This window comes from Trypanosoma conorhini, assembly GCF_003719485.1.
Source record: "Trypanosoma conorhini strain 025E chromosome Unknown Tco_14.4_contig_00287, whole genome shotgun sequence".
Classification (NCBI taxonomy): domain Eukaryota; phylum Euglenozoa; class Kinetoplastea; order Trypanosomatida; family Trypanosomatidae; genus Trypanosoma; species Trypanosoma conorhini.
Window position 1 is genome coordinate 1 of NW_021704375.1, and position 22,960 is coordinate 22,960.

The 22,960-nt window shown below is 52.2% G+C and overlaps 11 protein-coding genes across 11 annotated transcripts, besides 11 other annotated features; all 11 read right to left on the minus strand.

The window, feature by feature from the left end:
• Positions 1-57: 57 nt before the first annotated feature.
• Positions 58-89: a sequence feature (A-rich).
• Positions 90-113: 24 nt separating this feature from the next.
• On the minus strand, positions 114-1,667 carry Tco025E_05125 (putative protein kinase; the record flags this gene model as incomplete). Its single annotated transcript, XM_029372028.1, has 1 exon — positions 114-1,667. The coding sequence occupies one exon, from the start codon at positions 1,665-1,667 to the stop codon at positions 114-116; it is 1,554 nt and encodes a 517-aa protein (XP_029227845.1).
• A 438-nt stretch (positions 1,668-2,105) lies between these two features.
• Positions 2,106-2,141: a microsatellite.
• A 24-nt stretch (positions 2,142-2,165) lies between these two features.
• Positions 2,166-3,311, minus strand: Tco025E_05126 (uncharacterized protein; the record flags this gene model as incomplete). The annotated part of the gene is made up of 1 exon (XM_029372029.1): positions 2,166-3,311. One exon carries the CDS (start codon positions 3,309-3,311, stop codon positions 2,166-2,168), a length of 1,146 nt encoding a protein of 381 aa, XP_029227846.1.
• A 382-nt stretch (positions 3,312-3,693) lies between these two features.
• Tco025E_05127 (uncharacterized protein) lies at positions 3,694-5,010 on the minus strand (the record flags this gene model as incomplete). The annotated part of the gene is made up of 1 exon (XM_029372030.1): positions 3,694-5,010. One exon carries the CDS (start codon positions 5,008-5,010, stop codon positions 3,694-3,696), a length of 1,317 nt encoding a protein of 438 aa, XP_029227847.1.
• A 445-nt stretch (positions 5,011-5,455) lies between these two features.
• Positions 5,456-5,494: a microsatellite.
• A 530-nt stretch (positions 5,495-6,024) lies between these two features.
• On the minus strand, positions 6,025-6,597 carry Tco025E_05128 (p22 protein precursor; the record flags this gene model as incomplete). Its single annotated transcript, XM_029372031.1, has 1 exon — positions 6,025-6,597. The coding sequence occupies one exon, from the start codon at positions 6,595-6,597 to the stop codon at positions 6,025-6,027; it is 573 nt and encodes a 190-aa protein (XP_029227848.1).
• Positions 6,598-6,732: 135 nt separating this feature from the next.
• Positions 6,733-6,751: a microsatellite.
• Positions 6,752-7,126: 375 nt separating this feature from the next.
• Tco025E_05129 (uncharacterized protein) lies at positions 7,127-7,588 on the minus strand (the record flags this gene model as incomplete). Its single annotated transcript, XM_029372032.1, has 1 exon — positions 7,127-7,588. The coding sequence occupies one exon, from the start codon at positions 7,586-7,588 to the stop codon at positions 7,127-7,129; it is 462 nt and encodes a 153-aa protein (XP_029227849.1).
• Positions 7,589-7,837: 249 nt separating this feature from the next.
• Tco025E_05130 (histone-binding protein RBBP7) lies at positions 7,838-8,890 on the minus strand (the record flags this gene model as incomplete). The annotated part of the gene is made up of 1 exon (XM_029372033.1): positions 7,838-8,890. One exon carries the CDS (start codon positions 8,888-8,890, stop codon positions 7,838-7,840), a length of 1,053 nt encoding a protein of 350 aa, XP_029227850.1.
• A 415-nt stretch (positions 8,891-9,305) lies between these two features.
• Positions 9,306-9,325: a microsatellite.
• A 203-nt stretch (positions 9,326-9,528) lies between these two features.
• Positions 9,529-9,545: a microsatellite.
• A 120-nt stretch (positions 9,546-9,665) lies between these two features.
• Positions 9,666-11,732, minus strand: Tco025E_05131 (p22 protein precursor; the record flags this gene model as incomplete). Its single annotated transcript, XM_029372034.1, has 1 exon — positions 9,666-11,732. One exon carries the CDS (start codon positions 11,730-11,732, stop codon positions 9,666-9,668), a length of 2,067 nt encoding a protein of 688 aa, XP_029227851.1.
• A 231-nt stretch (positions 11,733-11,963) lies between these two features.
• Positions 11,964-12,002: a microsatellite.
• A 224-nt stretch (positions 12,003-12,226) lies between these two features.
• Tco025E_05132 (Aspartate ammonia-lyase) lies at positions 12,227-13,948 on the minus strand (the record flags this gene model as incomplete). The annotated part of the gene is made up of 1 exon (XM_029372035.1): positions 12,227-13,948. One exon carries the CDS (start codon positions 13,946-13,948, stop codon positions 12,227-12,229), a length of 1,722 nt encoding a protein of 573 aa, XP_029227852.1.
• An 81-nt stretch (positions 13,949-14,029) lies between these two features.
• Positions 14,030-14,047: a microsatellite.
• A 299-nt stretch (positions 14,048-14,346) lies between these two features.
• Positions 14,347-16,491, minus strand: Tco025E_05133 (uncharacterized protein; the record flags this gene model as incomplete). Its single annotated transcript, XM_029372036.1, has 1 exon — positions 14,347-16,491. One exon carries the CDS (start codon positions 16,489-16,491, stop codon positions 14,347-14,349), a length of 2,145 nt encoding a protein of 714 aa, XP_029227853.1.
• Positions 16,492-17,106: 615 nt separating this feature from the next.
• Positions 17,107-17,130: a microsatellite.
• Positions 17,131-17,159: 29 nt separating this feature from the next.
• Tco025E_05134 (putative ubiquitin-protein ligase) lies at positions 17,160-20,393 on the minus strand (the record flags this gene model as incomplete). The annotated part of the gene is made up of 1 exon (XM_029372037.1): positions 17,160-20,393. One exon carries the CDS (start codon positions 20,391-20,393, stop codon positions 17,160-17,162), a length of 3,234 nt encoding a protein of 1,077 aa, XP_029227854.1.
• A 94-nt stretch (positions 20,394-20,487) lies between these two features.
• Positions 20,488-20,521: a microsatellite.
• Positions 20,522-20,831: 310 nt separating this feature from the next.
• Tco025E_05135 (uncharacterized protein) lies at positions 20,832-22,259 on the minus strand (the record flags this gene model as incomplete). Its single annotated transcript, XM_029372038.1, has 1 exon — positions 20,832-22,259. One exon carries the CDS (start codon positions 22,257-22,259, stop codon positions 20,832-20,834), a length of 1,428 nt encoding a protein of 475 aa, XP_029227855.1.
• A 628-nt stretch (positions 22,260-22,887) lies between these two features.
• Positions 22,888-22,912: a microsatellite.
• The last annotated feature ends 48 nt before the right edge of the window (positions 22,913-22,960 follow it).

Below are 22,960 nucleotides of genomic sequence, written 5' to 3' on the forward strand. Positions count from 1 at the left end.
CATTATGAATTGCAGATGTGCCCGACGCGGTATCCCCAAGCTACGAACTCAGGGGAGAAAAAAAAAAAACAGACAAAGAAAGACAAAAAGGCAAATCGCGATTGGGCATGCCCCTATGCAATGTCCGCAAAGTCTGGGTGGACCTGACCAACGAACCGTACCCCAACATCGTCTATCACGTCGGAGTACTCGTCCGAGTCTTCCCCATCGTCGTCGACCGGTGTACTGGGCGCGTCCCTTGGAAAACTTAGCTTGCACTGGGAAGGCTCCTGCTCCACGGTGCTGCATGAATTCTCCACTGTCCCCTGCGCCCATCGCTCAAACGGGTTCGCGTCGGCGGTGGCCTCAAATACATACCTCGCATACTCACTACTGTGCAATGGAACAGCATGGTAGTGTGGCTGTAGCGAGGTTGTGCCATCGTCAAGCAATTGTGGATGCAGTGGGCCCGGCGCAGCTGGTGTTGGCGACGACGTCGCGGCTGACGGTGTTGTTAAAACGACAGGGGGTCGGTATCTTTGCACATGCTCATCTAGCAAGCTCCAGGAGAAGTCTCCGAAGAAAGGATGTCCTCTAATCGCCTCCTCGTCAAACCGCCCGGTAACTGGATGGACTCCTAGTCGCTCCAAGGGATTTATGCGACAAAGACGAAAGATAAAGTCCTTGACGCGCTCAAAGGCATCGGACTCAGGCCCGAGGTCCAGACTTGGAAAAGGAACATTGCCGGAGTGAATGCCACACAGCACCTGCTTCATCACCAGATATGGGTTACATCCAGAGAACATGTGGACGCCGTAAAGCATCTCGTACACAATAGTGCCCAAAGCCCAGAGATCACTGCTGTAACTCCACTGACAATGTGCAATCATTTCAGGTGACACGTATTGCGCTGTACCGCAAAAATTGGCGGAGGCTTTTCGCATCGCTTGTATAGCAGACACAGTCAGACGACGCCTTGTTTCACCCTTACTATTCGCTGTTACACCCCCAGGCAGTCCCTCATCGCTGAGAGCGCTGGGGAGGTGCAACATTCCTTCCACATCCGCAGTATCAAAGTCAACCAAACATGCACGATACTTGTGGTCAAATACAACGTTTTCTGGTTTAAGATCGCGAAGGATAACACCCTTTCTGAAGGCGCGTGAAAGACCAATAACGATCTGTGCCGTGATGAGTTGAATATCATGAAAATCTAAACAACAAAGTGAGGTATCTGTCAACGATGACCTCCTTCGCGAAGTAGCATCGGGCGTGTCCTCCGCAGTGAGTGCCCCAAGCGCATGGCGTGAAACACAGGTCCGGATGTGCTCCAGAAGATCCCCATTGGGAAGGTGCTCCATGACTAAGTACAACTCATCTGTTGACTGCGCCGTCCCGAAGAGGCGAACAACAAAAGGATGTGGACCCATCTCTAGAAGAGCACGTTTCTCGTTCATCGCCGAGTTGGTTTTATTCTGCTGAAGGAGTTGAACCTTCGAAACGATCTTTACGGCTACGCTGGTGTAAGGGGGAAAGCTCAGTTTGCTGTGCACCACTTGCGAGATGGCGCCGGAGCCCACCGGCGACGCGTCGGAGAGGTTGAGCTGCTGCGGGTCAAACGTTGGGCAGCGTGGCGGCGGAACACGCGACGTTTCCTTGCTCGCGTTTCCGTTGTCGCCGTTTTCCATCGCCCACGGTGAATGAGGAGGTGCGCTGTGATGCAGGCCGCAGCCGATGACCCTTCCACCACCCCTGCGCCTCTTTGGTGTGCCGCGTTAGCCGCACTTGTGCTTTCCCGCTGGACTTACTTTTCTTTTCCCTCTTCCGTCTTCCGTCTTTTCCAAGGCCCTCATGCGCCCGCCCGAGGAACGGGGAATCAAATCAGCAACTCCGCTGGCCCAGAAGAGGCAAGAAGAAAAAAAAAAAAGAAGGCGGTGGAGGGAAGAAGGTGCGGGAGGAAAAAAGGAAAAATAAAAACCCGTGATGCAGACAGCCCACTTCACACATCCTGCATTCAACGCCCGCGCTCGGCCACACACATAACTGTGTCTCTGGCCCCGGTGCGGGTGGTTTTTCAGCATCCTGCGACACCACGCAAAGCCCAGTAACAACAATACACGCCCATTCTCTCCCTCTCTCCCTCTCCCTCCTTCTCTTTCTCCAGAAGACACACCAGACATCAACTACTAGACGCCAAGCAGCAACTCTTCTTCGTGCGTCAACGGTTCGAGGGCGGTGAGACTCTGCAGCAATTTTTGCTTTTCAATCTCCAGACGCTTGTTGATCGCAACTTCCTTTGTGGAGTAATCTTCCACGTACCGAGCAAGCATGTCACGATTGACGCAAAGAATGTACCTGATAGGAGCGGGCTTGTTCCCCTTCGCAATAAATACCTTGAGAGTGTCAAATGCAAGAAATCGAATGTGTGCAGAGGGGCTGTTTGTCAAGGGAAGCAAAGCGCAAAGTAATGCGGGAGACTCGGCAAACTTTCTTCGGGCCTTCAGAAAGGCGGAATCTTCAAGGACAGCGGCAAGTAGCTCCAAAGCGTGTAGCCTGGCGACAAAGTTTCGACCCAATAGGCAGTCCGTCAGCATTGCTACAAAGTCCTTAAAATAGTGCAGCAGCAAAGAGGCCGAGAGGCCTTTGTTTGTATAGAGGGCCGTCGTCAAGGAACGCCACGTCTCGGTGCAAAAGACAGTTGTGTATGACGCAACACTACGACAGAGAATACCAACGCATGACTCGTGAAATCGACCATGCTTAGGGTCAGGTTGCGCGGACGTCTTTCCTTCCGTTGTGTCACTCAGCAACTCAGCGGGTGATAGAATAATCTCCAAAAGACTGGGCACGCGCGTGAACGTACGGAAAACGTCGGCTGCAGGGACGCAGCGCTCCACCGTCCCGTGGGCAGACGCCAGTTTTCCAATGAAATACTTCAGCTGTCTTAACGCCATGGCAGAGTCCGAGTTATCATCAGCGGTGTCGACGAGGTCAATGTGGCTGGCGCGAGCCTCGCCTCTAGTTGTCTGCCGCAGCTTGCCGTAGATCAGAGCGTCGGCCAACACGTCACCGTGCCCTTTTGACACCACGTCAGCAAACACAAACGCGATTTTTTTCCTGACCTCCAGCCAAGCGTCATTTGTGCGCTCAACGAGGAGTTGCAGTAAATGACAGAGACCCGCTGGCGAGAGAGAGATGGGATCCTCCGTGGGGGAGGCGAGGTCCTGCAGCAGCAGCAGCAGCTCCGCGTCGACGATCGAGGGATCCTCGGTGTTCTGTAGAGCCCGAAGAAACCCCTCGCTGGTGCGCCCGTCTCGCTTCACTCCAGTCATTACTCGCGCCGAGCAGACTCACGGGGCCACCGCTATAAGTCATTGCAAATGCGTGTATACCCACCATGGGAGCGAGAGCGAGGGCGAGAAATGCAGAAGAAGAATCATCTATGAACAAGGCAGCACAATAAGACCAAACGACACCCTCCTCCTCTGGCTTTTTTTTTTCGTTTTCCCACTCACACGCTTAGGATACGTACTTGATGGCACGCCATAATAATACACCGAAGAGGAGGAAGCAGATGGCGGACACCAAAGACAAAGAGAAAGTGTATGTGCGTAGAAAGTCCCTTTTCGCCTCCTCTACTCACCCCCAATTTTCTCTCGCCGAAATTCCCGCGCGGCGGATCCGAAAGCGGCGGCAAAAATGAGCCAGACTCAATCAGAGAGCCGCCAACGTCACATACAACCGACCATCAGCAGAGGCGAAACGGTCAAGAAGATACCCTACCGGGGTGCATAGCGGCGGTTGCAGTCCCTGAACCATGAGACAAAGCCGTCGCTCCTGAAGAGGCGATGCAGGGAGAGTGACGCTGATGCTCCGCGCCTCCCGAGTCGCGTCACCGGCCGCAATAAACTCTTTCACAAGTGAGTCCGCCAACGGAGAAGAAAACACAGCATCCAAGGAAGAATCTCCATCCAGGCCACTGTAAAAAGGAGTAATGGCACGAAGGAAGGGCTCGGCGCACGGTGAAATGGAGCCGTCATCCGCTCCAAGTTTTCGCCATTTGAAATACGGCTCCAAGAGAGCTCGCCAAATGATCATTCCAAAAGGGCTTTCAAGTGATTTTCCCTTCAGCCTCGCGTCAACGCCCACAGCATCGGACGTAGTGCCGGCATCGCAATCGGTGCCGCAGTTGGTATCATTGCTTTCTACACTGGATCTTGGTTTCTCAGACTCCTCGTGACTCGACTTTTCATCGCCGACGCTATATGGTTTAAGAGGAACGCGAAAGAGCGCAAACTGCAAGGTACTTTTACCCAATGGATTGTTAATCATAACAGCTACGTTTTTCGGCGCCCCTGCTAATCGTCTTAGTCCCACAATCCTTTCCTTGTAGGCCCTCAAGGCCTGTACAAAGGGTTTCCCAGTTGACGTACACGTGGCAAAGTTCAGTAAGTCGTTAATAACTTCACTACGAGCATCCATAAGTGCCTTGATGCTGCCGTACATGGCGGAAAAGGTTCCCTTGATCACCTGCTTGAGGAACTCGCCAATTGCCTGATCTGCCGTGCGACGGGAAATGGCATCCTCCTGCCCAGGAACTGGCACCGTCAAAGGCCTTTCCGCGGACACGGAAGTAATGCGCGCCTCCAGAATGAGTGGGGAACCAAACACTGCGGCGTACAACTCAGCTGGGGAGAGCTGCGCGGACTCCGCCCGGCAAGCTCTCAGCTGTGTATCGCTTATTCCCGCAATCAGGAATGCGTTGATGCTATCTTTGATTGCCCCTATGGGGTAATGCCATGGCACCGGCTCGCCTCTCCATGTCAGCCACACGAGCAGTGATGCGTCCGCTCCCACAACCGTGTAGGAGGAAAAGAAGGCTTGGACCTCGCTTCGCACAGCCATTAACACAGAACTTCGCGGGAGCACGTACGTCAATGGCGCCGGCTTTTCCTGCACCGTGCAATCCGTGTCGCTAAGAAATATCATTAGAGGAACTGCCCCCATGTATTCCTCAACTTGAAGGGACATCCCCTGAAATGGCTGCAAACTACAACGCAATGTATGTATATACACAGGAGCACTTATAAGATATGTGCAGTTTTCGTAATCCTGGTTTCGCCTTGTGAGGAGAAATGGACCCGAAAAAAATATATATATATTCAACCACAAGAAGAAAAATGTATGGCCCAAACGACAACAACCACTACATGTTTACACACATATTGCCTTTCCTTTTAATTTTTTTTTTTTGAATGGATGCACTGAAGTCACAAGCACCTACATTCTTCCTCAATCGACGCGGCAGCAAAAGCGTTACACATATAAAGCATATATGAAGTATTCTCACTGCTGTGCCAATTCACGCATGCGACTACCGAAAAAGTGTAGAATTACTATGCATCCAGATATGTAGTATACCTGTACGTATGGTAATGTATTATTATCCACGTACGTGTGACATGAATGTGTGCATATAGTAATGGTAATAATAGTTAATAAGAATATAAAAATACTGGCGCAATTGAAGCCCATCTATCTGTCCTTTATAATTTTTTTTTGCTTTTTTCTTTTGTCCCTCTTTTTTTTTTTGCTTCTTTTCAAATAGGCAGTTTCAGCAACGCGCATTTCCGTTTCATGGGTTTTTGTTTTCTTTATCCACGTCGCTTTGCACTTTTCCTGCACGCCGCGGGCAAACCCTTCTGTTTAGACGTGATCGCTACCTTTCATGCTGCTCTGGTTCACAGTCTTTTTTTTTCTCCCATTCCATCCAGCCCACTATTCATATAAATAAATATATATGTGTGCATTGAAGTATGTGCACCCCATCCTCTCCCTCTTTTCGGCCTCCTTTTCGTTTGGTCCCCTCATCGACCACCGCCGTCGCGGGGACGCATGCCCGCCCATTCACCCGTGCGGCGGAGCCCCGGCCCCCTGGTGGGCCTGCATGCATCCATTGAGGGTCCCCTCTGCAGCGTGAGACGCGGAATTGGAGAGACACGAGAGAATCAAGCAGTAAACGTAAGAAATAACACCGTTGGGAGCTCAAGAAACAAAGCGGTTGATTCCACTCAGCCACTCCTCGTACTCGGCTTGCTCTGCCCAGAAACTGTACGCCTCCATAAACTTGCATACATCCTCCGTTAAACCCCGGTCATTTAAGTAGCTCGTCAAGGCGTCGACAAGGTCCCCGTCCAGTTCGTCCAACGCAGGGCCTTCGTACAAGCGCTCGCGCTTCAGCGACGCCTCTGGCGACTCGTCCAACGCAAGCTTTGAGTCATTCAAAAAGGAGATGTTCCTCATGACGACCCCACCGTCCTCAAACGCCATGTCGCACATCAAGGTCTTACCCTTGGATGTTACAAATGCAAGAAACTCGAAGGCAATGGTTTCCTCGTTCTCCGTGTCATTCCCAAGGAAGCGAATGAGAATCTCTTCGTCCTCGTGCGTCTTACGCATCGTGAAGTACATCTCGCCGGGTTTGCGCTCCAAACTCCAGCCTGCTGGAACCTCTGGTTTTTCAGGCTTTCCAGAGCGCTGCTGTTCGTCGTCCAACTCGCGGCGGGTGGCATCGGCAAGAGCTGCGTACGCCGCAAAGCGTCGCTGCTCCAGCGCCATAAGGGGGCTCATTACCGTAGATGCGGTCACCGAAGGAGCGCAGCGACGGACAAGTGGTGCTTTTTGGAACGCAGCAAGGGCAGCAGAAAAAACGACACGCCGCATCTTGGCCTCGTCTCACTCTTCGCTTATTAATGTTGTTGTTGTTGTTTTTTTCCTTTCCTGTCTTCAATTCTTTTTTTTTTTTGGGGGGAGGGGAAAGAGGCGGCGGTGACAAGAGTACAGAGCAAGTGTGAAGTGAGAACTGGCCTCAAGCGCCTTTGCACGTGCGTCTGTGAAGTCCAGGCGGCGGATGGAAGAAAAAGGGCGAGTTCCAGTAACGAAAAAAAAAAAAACCGTCACTCGAACTTGTTACTTTTCATTCGTTTTCATTCCTTCTCTGACGTCGAAAACACGGAAGAAGAAAATGCACAGCAACCTCACCCTGGTTTTTACAACGACTTAATCGTCAGGCTGCGGCCGCAACGCCGCCTCCTATTATCATCCGCCTCCACTCCACAGGTTTTCTCTCTGCACAAGGAGCTGTCTTTCAACACAACCGCCGTGTTTCTCCTTCGCTGCAAACCTTTTTAACTAACTCCTGCAACGGGGGTAGTTCCACGGTGTCTAGCCACTGTAGAGAGTACGGTTGCTCGCGGTTGTCCTCGGCCGCTGCGCAAAGTCGCCACGGGGGCTCGTGGTGTATTTTTCCCGTTGCTCGATGTTCCTCCCAGCACCTCTCCGCCTCGGCGAAGGGCGATGAGTTCGCACCACCCACCTCCTTACGCCATGCAACTTCCTCCGTGATGATAAAGAAAGGGCCACTCACCGCCTTCTTCTCGAAGGGAGAAACAGGAGGCACAACCTCCCGCGCGGACAGCGGTGCTGAGGCAGGCCGCTGTGGTCGTCGCTTCTCAGTTTCTTCGATTCCACGTTTGGGGCTGGAAAGCCGCCGGCGCACACCTCGCCTATCCTCGACAGCGTCTTCCTTGGCATCTGTGGAGGACCCCATCTATGTGAGTCTGTGTGTGTGTGATGCGTACTACCTGGAAAAGGGGGATGGTTCAGTAACGTTTGGAGGTCTTGCTTCTGCGGTTAGTTGGCGTTGCCTCCCATTGTCTCCCTAAATTTCCTGCCAACATGTCACATTGCACCACATTTATTTACTCTTTTGCTCTTCCACAGCGGTTTTTCTTTTTCTTTTACATCATCTTCGCCGACACTCACACACCTTCACGCCTTGCTCATGGCTCATCTCATTTCACCCAGAAAAAGCATAATCCCGCACCACGCTCGTCAATGGACGATACACATGGAGCCCGTTCATAGTGTCCGTTGGGGCCATCAGCCATTGACCCTCACTTCCGCTGCTCCATCTTGCATCGGTGACGCGTCCCAAGTGCCCAATATGCACAAAGACCAATTCACGCGGAGCAAGTTCATCCTCACTGTCTGGGAACGGCAGAAATCGTTCCGCCACATCCCAACTCACCACTAGCCCATCCTCGCTAAAGGTGCTCAGTACTGTCTCACTAAAGGGGGCCCACTGAAGGCCCGTGATACTCCTAGTATGATAACGCAACGATAGAAGCTCCGTCCTTTTGGACTGTCGAATGTCCCACAGGCGTAGCACACCGTCGACACCGGCATTGGCAACCTGGAAGGCGCCAGTGGGAGGCAGCTGGGCAGCGGTAACACCACCCGCGTGAGCGCAGGGCCATGAACAGCCAGATTTTTTCTCTCTCGTGTCCCACAGCTGCATTGCCCCATCCATGCCCGCCGAGAGCAGGATATAGCCCTGGGAGCCATGCCAAGAGACATCCGTCACGACGTCTGTACGTGTCCCCACTCGACGAAGCGGTTGTATATCCCGTTTGGTATCGTTCTCTTTCCCAGCGGCAGTGGCAGAGAGTCGCTCATGCATGTCCCAGCAAATCACAAATCCATCACTTGCGCCACTCGCCAAATAACCTTTTTTGACGGCATTCCAGCTCAGGGCGAAGCCACCTGCCTTGTGTCCAGAAAGCAAAGCATAAGGCACAAGGGCATCATCGCCCTCCTCTCTGCCACAGTGCAGAAGATTGCACACGCCAACAAACCCTGAGGCTGTTTGCACAGCAATGATTTCCGCGTCCTGCGGCATGGCTCGTATTTTCAACTCCACGTCCGCTACAGGGAGTGCTTGGCCCACGACACAGTTATCCCGTACACTCTGTGCCCGTGGAGCGGCATTTGTCCCCAGTGGCCGCGCTCCCCCCGCCACTGGCACTGCTCTCCGCAGATGAGTCCGCTGCCTCCACCTCGTCGGACTCATTGGTCACCGCCACACCAATGACACGCACATAATATTGACGGCCACAAAATGTCTGGGCACCAAGCGCAAGATACTGCGGCGCGTAATCCTGCTCCCCAGCCTCCGTTCTACGCCACGTAATCCAGTCGACGCTCAGGCTTGGCCACTCCATCACGTGCGTACTGCAGTAGGAGTACAGCTTCCGCAAGTTTTGCTCCCACGTCTGCTGCAGTCTCGTAAGTTGAATAAACTCCGTCGAGAGGAACTGCGTCGAGGTCACGCTCTCCTGCTCTCCTCTATGCGAGCCGAGCACGTCCGCCTCACGCTCGGCCTCACGACGCCCCCTTGAACTAACGATGGATGCTGTGCCGGCCACTTGGCTCGGCCTCCTCCCTGCCGCATCCGCGGCATCCTCAGACGGAGTAACACGTGGCAGGGGGGAGGAGGAGGAGGAGGTGCGCCCTCAGTTCCAATTGCCAGTCACTTCCCCGCCGCCGGTAACAGTTTCAGCACTACGAGGAAGACGCAGTTGGGCGCGCAAGCAAAATAAGCAAATAGAAGGGCACGGGGAAAGGAGAACAATTGGTCCACGGGGAACGATAAGAAGTGAGAGCAAATCTAACCAGTAAGAGCTGGAGGGAAGCAACGCAACAGCAACAATATATATATATATATAAAGCGCGAACAAAAGTAAAGAAGGTCGGGGGTAATTCCTTACACGCAACAACAAGCTCCTCACGCTTCACCACCGGTCAAACAGCATGGCAGAGCAGGGGCGGCAGAAAGCATCCACGCATCACCCACGTGTGGCCTTCGTAGTGGCGGAGGCGGCGCGTGGCAGGAGATCCGTACGCCCACGCGCTGCAGTTGTGCCATGTCCTGTAGCCGCCCCTCCTCCGCCGCCGCCTGCTCCTCTTCCCCCTTTGGCTGCTGCTGCTGCTGCTGCTCGTAGACCTGACGCGGTCCTCGACTTCGTCGTGGCAGGCTGTGCAAACTCCGTTGTGCTTCTTAGGCGCACACCAGCGGAGAGGAAGCGATTAAAATCAAGCCGCGCCCACAGGGCCCGCTCCGTGGCACGTGTTGCAGAACCCGAAAGATGCCCAGTAAAAGCTGCCACTACATCCTGCTGCACTCGCGTCTCTAACGCGGCGAGCGCCGCAGAGACCTCAAGTGAAATCTGCGCCCCGTCCACCGCCCACGATGTCAAGCGATAGCGCGTACAGAGGACATAGAGGGCGATGGAGCACTGGAAAAGGGACTCACACGCCACCAAAAGTGGGCCCGAACCCTCTGTGATGAAAGAGCCTTCTGCAACGTGCCACACGCACCGGTCCAGACATTTTTTCGCCTCCTGTACACTTTTGCACTTTTCCAGTGACTTTTCCAGCTCCGTGGTTTGCAACAGAATGACATCCACTTGCAGGTGGGAGCCTAATGTGGTGTGAAGGAATAAGAGCAGTTGCATCACAGCAAAGGTGCGACGGAGCTCAGCTGAGGGTTGCCTGTTCGTCACAGAAGCCTCCGAGAAGACGTGTCTAACGGCATGAAGCGCATGCAGTGAAAATCGTCTGGCAATATGGAATGAAAAAATCCTTTGGTAGTACTCCAATGCCTTGGGCGACAAAACCAAGTGAAGACCACGAGGCACGACGTAGTGAAGCCCAAGGCCTCGCATGTAGCAAAGAATGGTCCGCGCCGTTTCCTCGATAGAACGCAACTTGCTCTCACCAATTTCAAGTGGAAGCAGAATAAACATGTCAAATCGTTCATAAACGGGTGTCTCGGCTAAACCAGTGACGCTCAAAGCATGCAGAAAGGCGTCCGCCACAACGCGGCCAATGGCGGCCTCCTTCACGATGGTCTTGTGCACGGCACTGTCTACGAGGCTGGGAAAAACAGCCTCCACAAAGGCATGCCAGAGATCCCCTCGATGGCACAAAAACATTGCACGTAGAGCAATAAGATGTTCGTGTAAGGCTGCTTGTTCACCTACTTTTAACCAAAGTGTCTTTGACCACAAAGCCCGAGCTGCCTCAATGCGTGTCTCTAACTCGTCCACCACTAAAAACCCACCATTGCAAAGCGAGGGATTATAAATTGCATTGAAAACGGCATTTGCCATCTCATCCTGCGTCCCCAGCGCTAGCTGCTCAAGATACTCCCTGCCGTGACTCTCAGCTTCACCGAGCACTATACGTCGCTCTTTGCCAACGGAAAGAATCAGCATGCCAAGCTCCATAGAAACTCCATGCGGGAGAAGGTCACTGTGCAAGGTGTGTTCTTCTTTTCCGCCTTTGGACCTTACAGAGATAAAAAAGTCCTTACGACCGTGCAATACGACGCCATGAGCAATGTAGTGCGCAATGGTGTAGAGAAGACCCATCCACACTGACTCTCCAAGACAGACTCTAAACTCCTGTGGAATCTCACGATTCAAGACAAACGCATGGATAGTAGAAAGAACAGCATCTGTATTCCTCTGCTGATCCACCATCTCTGTCAAGAGTGTAAAAGCAGGGAAGTACACGGGGCGAAGTGCGGCCACGGCAGCTGCTGTGGTTGCATTCTGGACAGCACTCTCATAGTGCTCCAATATTCTTGTGATGGCAGCTCCAATAGCGGAGGGATACAAGCCTTCGGTACGGCCCACTGCAATATCCGTCGCCACACCGCGCAAGGCATGACACATTGCCCCAAGCGGTAGAGCGTCTTCAATCAACGCACGCTCCGATGGGTGCAACTGCGATAATACGGCGGACGACGCCCTCCCGCTATTGTCTCCACCAGTCCGCCGTGCCGCCCATATTGCAAGGGGGAAGGATGTGGACGCAAACCCAAGAAGGCCACATTGCAACTCTTCCATTCTTTTTGTCACCGACGCTGCTCTTTCGCCGTCCTCCCCCGCACGGCCACGCAAAAAAGCGGCAAACTGCAACTTCTCCCAAACGGGTTTCAAATATATTTGACGCGTTCACGTCTGTTTTGTTATTGTTGTGGTTACGCATACCCGTGTGTGACACGCACACGGGAGTGCCAAGAACGGTCAGTGGGAAAGAAAAGGCGAATCATTGCGCCCGTTGCTGTCAGAAAGGGTCAATCAACCAAGCAAGCAAGGAAAGAAGCAAATAAGAAAAAAAAACTTGTGGTCATATACACAAATACATATAAATAATAAACATATTCATGCCGTCAACCACCCCACGCCCAGTTTCCCTTTTTTCCAATGCATATACAAAATATTTTCATTCCACCCAATCCCGAACTCTCCTCCTCCCTTCCCCGTCATCGCCCTAACCCACCCACCGTTCGACTCCACCGCCGCCCGTACCTTCCCCCCTTCCATCCCCTCCTACCGTCTTATTGGTCGTCCTCGTCAAGGTCATCGACATTCATTTCCTCACTGTACTCTACCTGGAAAGCGAAGCGGAAGACGCGCGTAAACGCGCCGGATGGGAGTTGCAACTGCCACTCCACGACGCCTTCGGTATCCATACTGCAGTCATAGCCCTCCGCCGTCTTTCCGTCCGCCAGCATCCTCTTGCTTGGCTCACTCAGCTTCACCCTGATGTCATCGTGCGAGGAGATGGGGCACTGGTCCTTCACCACCAGCGGCGCCTCTGCCGTCAGTGAACCTTTCACCGTAAATTCATATACATACTCAATAAGTGTTTGTGGGTTACGCAGCATAGTGCGGACAGTAGACCGCATTCGCTTCACTCGTTTTCGTGTCACGCTGACAGAATCATCTGTACCAAGCGACGTCGTAAATTCCGCACCGACAGGAACAAGCTCCAACCGTGAGTTGCTTACAAAAGTGTTGTTGGCAAAAACGTTTGCCTTTCCGGGAAGGAATAAGTAAGGGCTTGTATTCCTCGCGTTAACAACAAGGTACGTCCACGGTGCTCTTTTCGGCACTGCATGGTACACAAGTTTCACCGGAAATGTGTGTGTGGCAATGGTAACCTTTACCGGTTTGTTGTCGCTTCGCACAGTGGCCAGGCCGACAATTTGAAACGTACTCGATGTAGATGAGCAGGAAACAACCGCCTGCTCCACCTGGGCAGCTTGCGGCGTTGGCGAATCCACCTCATTACTCATCGCCCCCACACTTCGAAGACATGTTTTAGCTCTAAGAGCTCGTTTAAAGGCCCTTGGGGGCGCTGGCGGCCGCAAACTGATATTCCACGCCCCAGGCTCGGGCGGAGCTGAACTAAAGTGTGGGGTGGCTGTGCTAAGCTTCATTTGCACTTTGTTCCAATCCATTGAGGTGCTCTGAGACACCTGGGCGTGGTATGTAACGTCCATTGCTGACTGTCCCTGATCCACGCGTATGTCGTACAACGGGGTCCACGAAGCGCCCATGGCGACAAAACTAACAAAAAGTTTTAAATTCACATCCCGTTCATGGACAGAAATAATGGCCTCCACTGACACTTCCCGCCGTTCATTGTGCCCGCCACCTTTTAGATCGAGCAGCTTTTTCTCTATTTCCTGTTGCTTCTTCTCAAGCTCGCTCGCCTCCCCTGAGAGCGTCAGACGAGACTCGCCCAACTGCAACTTACGGCGAGCGATAAAACGGGTCAATCTCGTCCACGAGGCCGGCTTTGAAAGAAACTGAGCCATGTGGTCCACACTTACACGCGCGTCTGGCCCCTGGCCGCGCTCCCCCATGGCGTTGAGTTTCTCCTCCACCTGCTTCAGTGCGTTTTCAATCGCGTCGTTAACGGCCTTTTTGTCTGCAATAACGTCAAGGCGTTCCTGAACCGCATCTCGTGCCTTTTCGAGCTCTCGCACTCGCTCCCGCACATCCTCCTTGTTGATGTGCCTCTTGAAACAAACCCCTCGCATCACCACCGGCTGGTTCGCCGCGTCCTCCAGGCGAATCTGGAGGGTGTTCTCCAAGACGCTCTCCCAACCCCTTTCTCCCTTCAAGGAGAGGACGTGCGTCCCGACCGCAAGCGCAGCGTTGGCGACGTAAGTCAGTTGCGCCTGGTCCCTGAAAACCGTCACCGACTTCAGCGTAGGCGATATCTCAATACATGTTGGCTCGTGCTGCGGCTGCAGCGCAGTTGCCGTCATTGTCTTTTTACCCCCTCCCTTCTTTTCGTTTAGGTTGTCGATGGTGTTTGTATACGCAAAATCAAATGGGCAAATACAGGAATATATATATATATATATTTGCTTTCTTTTTTGTTCCGGAACTGTCTCCTTGAGACAATAATTGCAAAAAAAAAACGGGAAAAAAAAGCGGGCAGTATATAGACGCAGAGATAGACAAGGAAACACGCGTAGAAATGTTAACTATATCCCCACCTGAGACTTAGTTCACCCTCCTCTATAGAGTGAATGTGCGCATGGAGCTGTCTCAGCAAGAGAGCAAATTGCCCCACTGAGCACAACAACAACCATCAGTATCCTTCTCCCTCTCACCCTCCTCTCTCCCCACCCATCCCAAACCTTCCGCCACTTCAACTCCCTCACATCTCACCGAACTGTTCCTGGTGAAACTTGTCCCGCTTGCTTTGGCCGTCCTTGAGGATACGCCCATCAAAGAGTTTGGTTGCCACCTTAAACGCCAAGCACCCAGCAGGGTCACCGATTTCCTTGAACATTAACGTCACCTCATGATCCATCATGTAGGTGTAGGTCAGGTTTTCCATGGTCTTGAGTGTAAGGTGAACCGCCGCCTCCCAATCCAGCCTATGAATGAGGCACCGCAACAGCAACAGATACATTTCTGAGTCACGCAAGTACCACTGGTCGGTTCCAACGACCGAGGGATTCATGAGAACACGCCACACGTCCTGAAACACGTCGTGAGTAACGCATTCATCGTCCATAGGGCTTATCTGCAGCATTACCTGTGGATAAGGGTTGTACACCTCCGGATCCCACAGGTGCCGGGGCACAGGGTCCACTGGGCAGCCCACATGCGGAAGTGAGGAGCGCACCCGCAGCGATGCGATGGTTGGGGCTCGCTTCCAGTTGAACAGGGCTGCCGTGTCATTCATGTCTCGCTCTATCATCGCGGGGCTACGCAGCTCCGGCATTTTGTTGTCGTTGTAGAACAAGTGCTTCATGGAATCACGCGCCTGTTTTGCCGAACCAAAGAGGGCAAGTGAGGCATCGCGCGCGTCAAGGTATCTGCCCCACTTACGCCGCTCCTCCAAACCGATCGGTGTCAACTTACAGTTCTTCTTTGGGTGACGGGCGCAAAGCTCGACAAAGCGTCGAAATAGCAGCTTTGTAGGAAGTCGTGTTCGGTGGTAGGACAAGTCAACGCTCTGCGACGCCTGTCGTAGTGCCTCTTCTGCTTCCTCATTGCTGCGTACAAAGAGAATCGCGAAGCTTTCGGCCGCCACGACGTCGTTCTCCGAGACATCAGAGGTCGCATTATGTGCCAAATGGGCATAATCCGCTCGTGCCCCCTGCAGGGTTCGCATGCTGACGCGGCTGAGAACACTGCCAATGTCCATCAGGTAGTGGTGATGCACACATTGCCCCCGCGACGCCAGTGCCGCACGTCCCCCGTCAGCGTCGACAGAACGCTCCCGGCGGCGTATCTCACAGGCAACGTACCGTAACGTTTCCACAGCCGCAGTATCATTCCGAAGGGTGCTGTACAGCAATGCAAGCGCATGGTAACAACTCAACACGTCCCCGTTAAAATTTCCGCTTACGGCGGCATATGTCATATCAGCTACAATATATTCCACCATGGATGCGATACCAGCGGTTCGCGTATTGATGACGCAGTTCGGTATGGGTTCCTCAAGGTTCACGCCTGCTCGTACAAGCGAATCTCGCATCGCATCAACGAGAGTGCTTAGCGGACTTGAGGCTGGTGATAACTCCCCACGATCCTCCAATCGCTTAAAAACGGCCTCTGGGCTCACACTGCCTCGGGGAAACTGGCTGAAAACACCCAAGGTGCTTCTTATCCGAGGAAACTCCTCTGGACGCGAAAGCAAAGTAGCCAAGACATGCACGTAGTCCCAATCACACAGCTGAGCCCCCAAGGCGCGTATCCAAAGCACCACAAGCAAAACCACCGTGGATGGATACCCACCCATGTTGGCTACGTGGTGTAGCAATGAGGTTAACAAAGGGCAACCGGTGTCAGAGCGCAGTGTTTCAAATGATGTTTGCGTGACAGCGATCATACGCATCATCCGGGCGAGTGCATCTACGGGGCTCAAGCAGTGCAGGGCGTCAATTACAAGAGCGTAAGTCTCCATGTTCGCCTCCCCACGTTCTATAATAACTTGCAGAAGCTGTTCAATATTTTCTTTGTCCCGTGTGTAATTAAAAACACGAAAGAGGGAGTGGTAGTGCAAGGAATTCAGTGGTTCATCTAGCGTCTCTCGAATGTACTGCACCATAAAACTGAGATCCTCTGCATTGTGGTTCCGTGTGTACGTCTTGACTAATTCGTTTGCTTCGGGCAACCTGATAGGGGCAGCGTTGGCGCTTCCATTCTCGCCATTGGGTGTGCGGAGGTGCGTGATGCGGGCACGAGCCGCCCTGTGCAGCTCCTCCCTATGAAATGACTGCCACCAGTCAGGAACAACGTGTGCGTTAAGGACAAAAGAACCCAAAGCGCGTCGTGAGGTGTGAAGCATCGCCCCCACAGATGTGAACTGGGTGTCGCAGCCAGAGGAAAATGTGGGGCAGAGGAGAAGCAGCAGCAAATGAGCGGCAAAAAAAAAAAGAAACTGATTGCAGGTTGCGCGGTAACTGCACCACGAAGGAGGTCCAGCTCCCGTCTTCCGGGGGCCGGCGGAGAGGCAAAGAGGGGAAAAAAAGGGGTGCGGCGGGCTCAAAACTACCTGAAGTAAACCGAAAAAAAAAAGGAAAAACGAAATTAGGAAAAACATAGTATAAAAACTACGTCTGCACACCTGCAAAGTACGGCAGGAGGGGTGAAAGAAGAAGCGCAGCCACAAACACACAGAACCACAGAAACGCCGATGCTGGAGGGGATTAAAGCGGAGCATGAAGGGTATTGGCAATAAAGCCAGGCAAATAGAAGCTAATAAAAAAAAGGACCGCTTTAATGCTATCATACTTCATAAATATAGGGGCGCGAGAACTAAAACAGCAAACCAGAACGGAAAAGTAAAAACTACATGAAAAAGTTCTACGCAACATCAGCGGCAGAAATAGTAGTAGTAAAGAAAGGGGGCAAAACTGTAGAGCACATGTCCCAATGCACATCCCAACTCCATTTCCTGTGCATATATATATATATATATATATATTTGCACAGGCCAGATCTGGCAAAAACAAACTAGCTGAGCCCAAAGTCTTCTGTTTCTTCGACTGCGGCCTTTATTTTTCGTCGCGCGGTTTCAAAGTCGTGGTATGGTGGAAGCTTTAGCGTAGAGAAACACGTCGATGCGGACGGCAGCCGTTCCTCAGACGTGCCCCACACGACATGTACTTTGAAGGGGGGACTGAGGAACTGGAAGCCAAGCAGCGGGGGCCGAGGCATGGATGTGGCAAACTTCAGCAACTTTTTTCGCTCCTCCATCGACATGGACTCCACCACCTGCCAGAAGTATTGCACAGGGGCACTCTTTTCATCATCTGCGTGATGGTATTCTGTGTGCCGTCTCCAGTCCGCGACATCGATGACCCCCTCAGCGTCCCCGCCAAAGAGCTTCATGAGTTCCTTGCTATCAAACAGCTTCAACCAACTGAGATTCACGATCATTCCCAGGCCTTCCAGAAAAGCTTTGGTTTGACGGGCCGACTCGTGGTTCAACTTGAAGCTTGCCATAAGATGAATATAATTCAAGCAATTGCGGTGTGTGACTGGAATGTCTCTTCCACCACGCAGCAGCTCCACCTCACGCACCTCTCCCAATATATCTACCGTGTACGTAAAGGTCAGTGACAAGCTTTCAATTTCCTCCTCGCTTAGAGAGCGCAAAGAGATAATATGACGGTACAGCTGCTTGTCAAAACTCTTTAAGTTGTTGATCGAGTTACTACGGCCAAGAATAGAGTTGCGGAAGTGGGGCGCAAAAGGGATATCCAGCAAGACCCCATCCCGCAGTGATCGACCCACTATGGCACCAAGAAATGTGAAGCGACGCAGGTGCTGTGCGTCTCCTGTCATCTCATAACTAAACGGGTTGGGGTAAACGTCACCGTCTTCGGTTTGACGAAACATACCGTACTCGGCGGCAAATGCCTCGGTACACAGACTCACAAGGAACTCCCGGTACACTCCCTCACCGTGGCCTTCCTCAATGCCGTTGGTTGCGTCTCGAAAACGAACGCTAACCATTTCAGGGCTGTCTGGAGCGTTGGCGAAGCGGTCAAATGCGTCCATAAAGACGTGACCACGACGCACAATAAAGTTTTCCCCAGAGCCAAAAAACGCACGCCGCCCTTGGTCAAGGAGAAAGCCGGAGAACACCGTGGCACGCGCAGGAAACGGGATAGTGAAGGGGGCATTTTGAAGAAGTCGAAGTACCCGTTCAGGCTGGGGCCACGTCGTGCTCTCTACCCACTGAGGATGGCAAATAGAGGCACATTTTGGCTTTGCAGCATCCACCGCAGCCTCATTGGACGTGGAAAACTCCAATGCCGACTCAATGCTCGACCACGTTCCTCTAGTGACGGAGGCAACTGCGCCAAGAATCACCGAATCCGTCGAAGTAACCCAGACAAAGGGATGTGGAACAAACGATTGTACTTCATCTATAACATGTAGTTTGACCAACAACTTGAGCGCCGTCTGTGCAACAGCCTCACTGTTACAGTGAGGGAGAATGCCATGCATGTACGACCGATGTATAATCCCTTTTAACACCAGTATAAGTATTACGGCGTCGTTACGATCCATGACTGTGCAACGTTCAAGCCCTTCCATAAAATCGGTGGCGTCCACAAAATAGCTTAGCAAGGTGAAAAACAATACCGACACCGCAGGATACGGGTCCCAAAAAAAAGAACGTCCCGATGTTGCAACTGTCAGCATGCTAAGAAGCTCTACTGGAGGCTCGCCAATAAAGGGAAGATGAACCACCTCACCTGCCCTCACTCGATTCAACAGAAGCTCCTTCTTCGTCCCATCTAGTGCACCAAATATACTGGCATTACAGTTTTGGTAGATACGCCACAAGCACCGCAAAATCTCCGGTGAATTCACCAATTTTGAAACAATTGTGGTTACCTCAATACTTTGTTCCTTAGACCCCAGCGAAAAGTTGTAAACTGGCCACACAATGATGCTGCATAGAAGATCAAAATCCGACAAGGCGTTGGAGTGAAGCGGAGATGATGGGTCTCCGTCGAGAGTAAAGTCATTGAGCGCAGCAACTCTGACAGCAGTCTCCTTTAACAGACGTAACCCACAGTCTGCCGTAAACAAGTATGTCGGCAAGTGCACGTACCTACTCGCATGTGTGGAGCCCTCAATGTGTGGATGAAGGAGGTCTACCAGCGTCATTTTCAGCAGTTCATCGCCTCTGCTTGCCTGAAGGGTGAGTTGTAAGAGACACCTCAGCCAATTTCTGTGTAATTCACCTTCCTGAGCACCTTCGGTCTCTAGGAAAAAAGGTATCAGACGCACAAATTTACCGAGTGCCGTTGTTGAAGGAAAACGAATGATGGTTGGTAGCTTTTTCTTCGCAAAGTTTACGACTGCCTCAACCAATGCCGCATTTCCCTCCTCCCTCACGGCACATGCTTCATCGTGTGAAGATGCCAAGAGGACATCCAGTGCACATGAGGTGGGGAAAAGGCATGCCTCAACGCGGGGTGAAGAAGTGAGAGACTCCAGCAGCATCTCCTTGCCTTCTGGGGTTTCCAAGGCCACGGCAATTTCGCCGGCGGAGAGTGACGCATACAGTTGGTGAATTCGCGATACAACGGCCTCGTTTCCTACCTTGCCGTGCCGAATAAGAAGCTGTAGCGTCGGCACTAACAGCTTCCCCTTCTCATTCAATAGGATGGCCATTTTAAAAAGGGCATCTAGCACAAGCAAATGCTCCTCTTTCCAGCAAGTTTCACTCAATTCCTCGTCAACGGGCGGGCTGGCGTACTCTGCCAACGTCAAGCGAACCAGCAAGCCAAGCTCATGCCGGCAGCCATACAACTCCTCCATAAGAGTGCCTGCATGAATGCAACGGCATAACTGCTGCAAAATAACCCGTGTGCACATCCTCTGGCAAGAATACTGGTCAACCCCACGACGTTGACCACGGCAGACGAACTTGAAGTCTAAACAGAGGTGCTCCAAAGACCTTCCAAGCGTTCCCTGTGATCCCTCATGAATGGACTGAAACAATTGCATTGCAAGATCAGCAAGTGACATTCGGCTCAACCACAGTCGAGCCTTACGCTGTATACACAACGCTGCTTGCTGCTGCACCCTATTTTTCTCGCGTCGCTCACGCTTCTTCCTGGCCTCAGCCAAAATCGCATTCGCGGAAGGTTGGTGGTCGCGGGAAAACGAGAGGTGCGTCGGGCGGCTCCTGCCATTAAAAACGTAGATGCTATTCATTTCCATCCCGCTACTCTCAGTAACCTTGTGGATGTGGGAAAAAGAAGGGGGAAAGGGGAAAATCAATATAAAGCTGAAGAAACAAGTGCCATCAAGTGTGATTTATACATACAAACATATATATATATATAATAACAACAATCATCACAGTGACGAGTTTGAGGAGTCCCCAACCAAAAACCATCCATCTTTCTCCTTTACTCTTCTCCGCCAGCTCACCCTAGCAGGATCCATGCAGGAAGAAGAAGATGTTTAAGAAAAACAGTAAAAAAAAAAGGAGCTAAAAAAAAACAACAATAAAACAAAGTCATTCCTCTCCGCCTCCGAGAATGGGAAGAAAAGCTGGTAGGTCACTGGCCAACAAGAAGACAGCATGTTTGTAAAGAGCTTTGCACAACCCCAGGAGGTGAGGTCATGGACGCAATGTTTCTCGCCCCCTCGTTATCAACGACGCCGCAAGGCCCGCAATTTCATTTCATCCACCCACTCCGAAAACTGGTGCGGGCCACTTCGAGGCCCATAAAGCAACGCAAATATATCCTTTGCTTCTTCCAAGTCCAATGCACTCGGCGCATGGGGTAATTTTTCAATGAGGTCAATTCTTTCTAAAAGGCTAAGACGCTGCTCCGGAGTAAGTTCAAGTTTGCAATTCTGACCACTCTTCTTTGAAGTAGAAGGAGAACGTGCCAGAAAACTACCAGCAATATCTGAGTTATGATGCCTGCATTTGAGAAATTGCTCTTGAGTGAATGTCCCGTTAGTACCTGCCTGATCCTGCCGCTCTGGCAGTCGCCTCCCAACCCTTCCTAATTCGGAGGCGGACTCATTGCCATGTAAAGATCTTGAATACAGTGAGGACACGTTGCCCAAACCGTGCGAAAAATGCTCTGAGGAGACCTGACCCAATGAAAGAGGTTGATAAACAGGAGGTGAACATTCACGATCTTGTCGACATGGAATTTTTTGTTTTTGGTGTTTTTTGCGCCCATTCTTCTGAGAAGAAGCTGAATGGACAGGTTTCTCACCTGGGAGCATCGTTAACGACTGCAGGCACCTTTGCCCTCGAAGTAGAGAGCAGTGAGTGGATTCTGAGCAAAACGTTGGAGGCTCCGACAGGGCGACGTTGCTTTGTCGACCCACAGAGGATGATTCGTAGGACGAAGCCCTCACCTTGGACGCGGGCCTGCGGAAAGAGCCGTCATGATTGGTGCTGTGCGACTTAGCTCGCGTCGACCTGACCTCGGAGGATCGATCAGTAACGGCCCACTGGGCCGAGGTGGAGACGGGAGAAGAATGGAAAGTACTAAAGGAAAGCAATCTCGCAATACGGGACCGAATGACATCCACTGCCTTTTGGGCACTTAGCAACAAGCCACATAATCTCTGCGCATATCTCCCCCACTTGGAGACGGCCGCTGGTCCTTGGAGGTAGGGTTCCAGTATCCTTCTTGTGTCATGAATTTGATCTAGGCACATCGCCAATCTTTGGGATGCTCGCTCCAAGAAGTTTACATCACCGAGAGAAAGGTCACGCACACTGCCACCAAGTCCTGCCACCCGCTTTCCCCAGACGGGCAAGGTGTTGTGATGAAAATCCACCAAAGCCATGACCGTGTCCTTCAACTGGGAGCACGTTGGGTCAAACTGCTTTGTCACCTCCTTCGGCTTCCGCCGGGGCTCAGAGTTCCGCCCGAACGCCATCGGCGGTGCTCCGGAGGGAGACCCAGAGGCGGAGGCAATTGGTGAACTGCAGACAGAACTTCGACCTTTCTTTGGATGCGACGGACGGCGAGAAGCAGTCGGAGACGCCTCGCCTTCTCCGCCGACGCCCCACGAGTCGCACATCTCGCGTCTGCGCGAAAAGACTGACATCACGCCCTCACACACACAAGACGAATAAGAAAAAAGTAACCAAAGCCCGGCAAACTACGGCGCAGGGTCCCAGTTGGGCTCGTATCCCCCGCGGCGCCTCCGAAACAAAAAGGAAATGACGCTACAACGAATGACACGGTACCTCCCTCCCCGGCGCCGCCTTGGATCGGCCCGTGTACCCGAAGGAATAAAAGACAACGAATGAAAAGGGCAACTTGTGTAATTTCTATTCGCTTTTTCCCTGCATCTAGCCCTTGGCGGTGTGTGTGAAGGGAGAAAAGAAACCAAAAGCAGGAAAAAAATCCAAGATGCAAGCCAAGAATGGGGTGAAGGGCCTCCCCCTTGAGTATACGGCGAGCACATAAAGCCAGACCACACCCACACAAACTCTCTCGCCGGTTTTACCATAAATTTCATAATGACAGCCTGCAAGCTACATCTTCATTCTATTTCTTTTTTTTCTTTTTACCCCTCATTGCCCCATTATGTATTCTTTTGGGCCATTCTTTTAGCCACTTCCTTCGCTCATCCCTTTTTCTCTGCGTAGCCCCTCGTTTGTTCCAACCACCGGCAAGGAAAAGATTATGGTTAACTTGAGGGATGCACGCATTCTCCCCGCGGAGGCGCACTCTCTCTCTCGCTCTCTCGCTCTCCATTTCTTCCTCAGTGGCGAGGCGTTATTCATCACGGCACTCCTCCTG